The 1156-nt window shown below is 52.1% G+C and overlaps 1 protein-coding gene across 1 annotated transcript in view; it reads left to right on the top strand.

Annotated features, from left to right (window-relative positions):
- LRRC74B (leucine rich repeat containing 74B) overlaps positions 1-1156 on the top strand; it is a 29076-nt gene that overhangs the window by 17499 nt on the left and 10421 nt on the right. The window contains 1 exon segment of the mRNA XM_011987356.1: positions 353-448. Coding sequence (XP_011842746.1) covers positions 353-448 — 96 coding nt within the window.

The raw sequence follows: 1156 nt of genomic DNA, 5'->3' as shown, positions 1-1156 counted from the left end.
CTCCCCTCCCAGGCTTTCCCTCCCAGGGGAGCTGGTGCACACTCTGCGCTGATCACACCACATTTCATGATGCTTCCTTTCCCTCCCCTCTCCCCAGCAGGCAAGTTCTTAAAGGCAAGAGTGTGTCTTGTGTGTCTGTATCAGTCAGAGGCCTCTCCCTTCCTCTCTTCTCTGGCCCAGCAGCCTCACCAGAGCATTCTGTCTGACTGTCTGATGGAGACACCTTCTGAGCTGAGACAGTGTGGCCATAGTAGCTGTGTCCTCAGAGATGAGGAGCCCCTCCTTCCCTTTCACGTTGCTCTCTGGCCTCCCCAGACCCGGCTTCTCGCAGCTTTGTGTGCGTGTTTCTTAGGTGTCCAGGAATCCCATGCGAAGTGAAGGCTGCTTTGGTCTCCTCAAGTCTGTCCAGGATAATCCAGCCTCTGCCCTGGAACTGCTGGATTTCTCAGTAAGAGCATTTTATAAACCTCGTTTCTGATCCTCCCAACAGCCCTGTGAGGTATCATCATTTTAGAAGAAGAAAGTGAGGGTTAGAGAAATCAAGAGCCCTGCCCAGACACACGGCGTGGCAGAGGCAGAGTTGCAATAGGGACCTGAATGCAGGCATGGTGCCACTCGGCTCTGCCCCCTCTGGACTGGTGGTTCTGTGGGATCTTGCCTGGGGCCCCTGCCTGGGTTCTTCATTGGCTGAGAGAGGATAAGTGGAGGTCTGGGCACGATGCTCCCTATCCACTGAGGTTTAGATCTGCAGTTGCACCTGCAAGGCTGCCCTCTGCCCCTCCCCCGACTGTCTGCAGGTGGACTGTGGTGCTGGAAGGTTCACTTGAGTGGCTGTGAGAGAGATTAGGATCCCTTTTCATTCAATTCTGTCACTTTTTTTTGAGTCAGGGTCTCAGTCTATCACCCAGCTGCAGTGCAGTGGTGTGATCATAGCTCACTGCAGTCTCAAATTCCTTGGCTCAAGTGGTCCTCCTGTCTAAGTTCGCCAAGTAGCTGGAAGTACAGGCACAGGTCACCATACCTGGCTAATTCTTTTTAGAGATGGGGGCTTGCTATGTTGCCCAGGCTGGTTTCAAACTTCTGAACTCAAGTGATCCTTGTGCTGTGGTTTCTCATGTCTTGGGTCAATTTTGATTTTTGATTTTTTTTTTTTTTT

The sequence above is a fragment of the Mandrillus leucophaeus genome, unplaced genomic scaffold (genome assembly GCF_000951045.1).
Source record: "Mandrillus leucophaeus isolate KB7577 unplaced genomic scaffold, Mleu.le_1.0 Scaffold308, whole genome shotgun sequence".
NCBI lineage: Eukaryota > Metazoa > Chordata > Mammalia > Primates > Cercopithecidae > Mandrillus > Mandrillus leucophaeus.
This window is presented reverse-complemented; position numbering and strand designations above follow the sequence as displayed.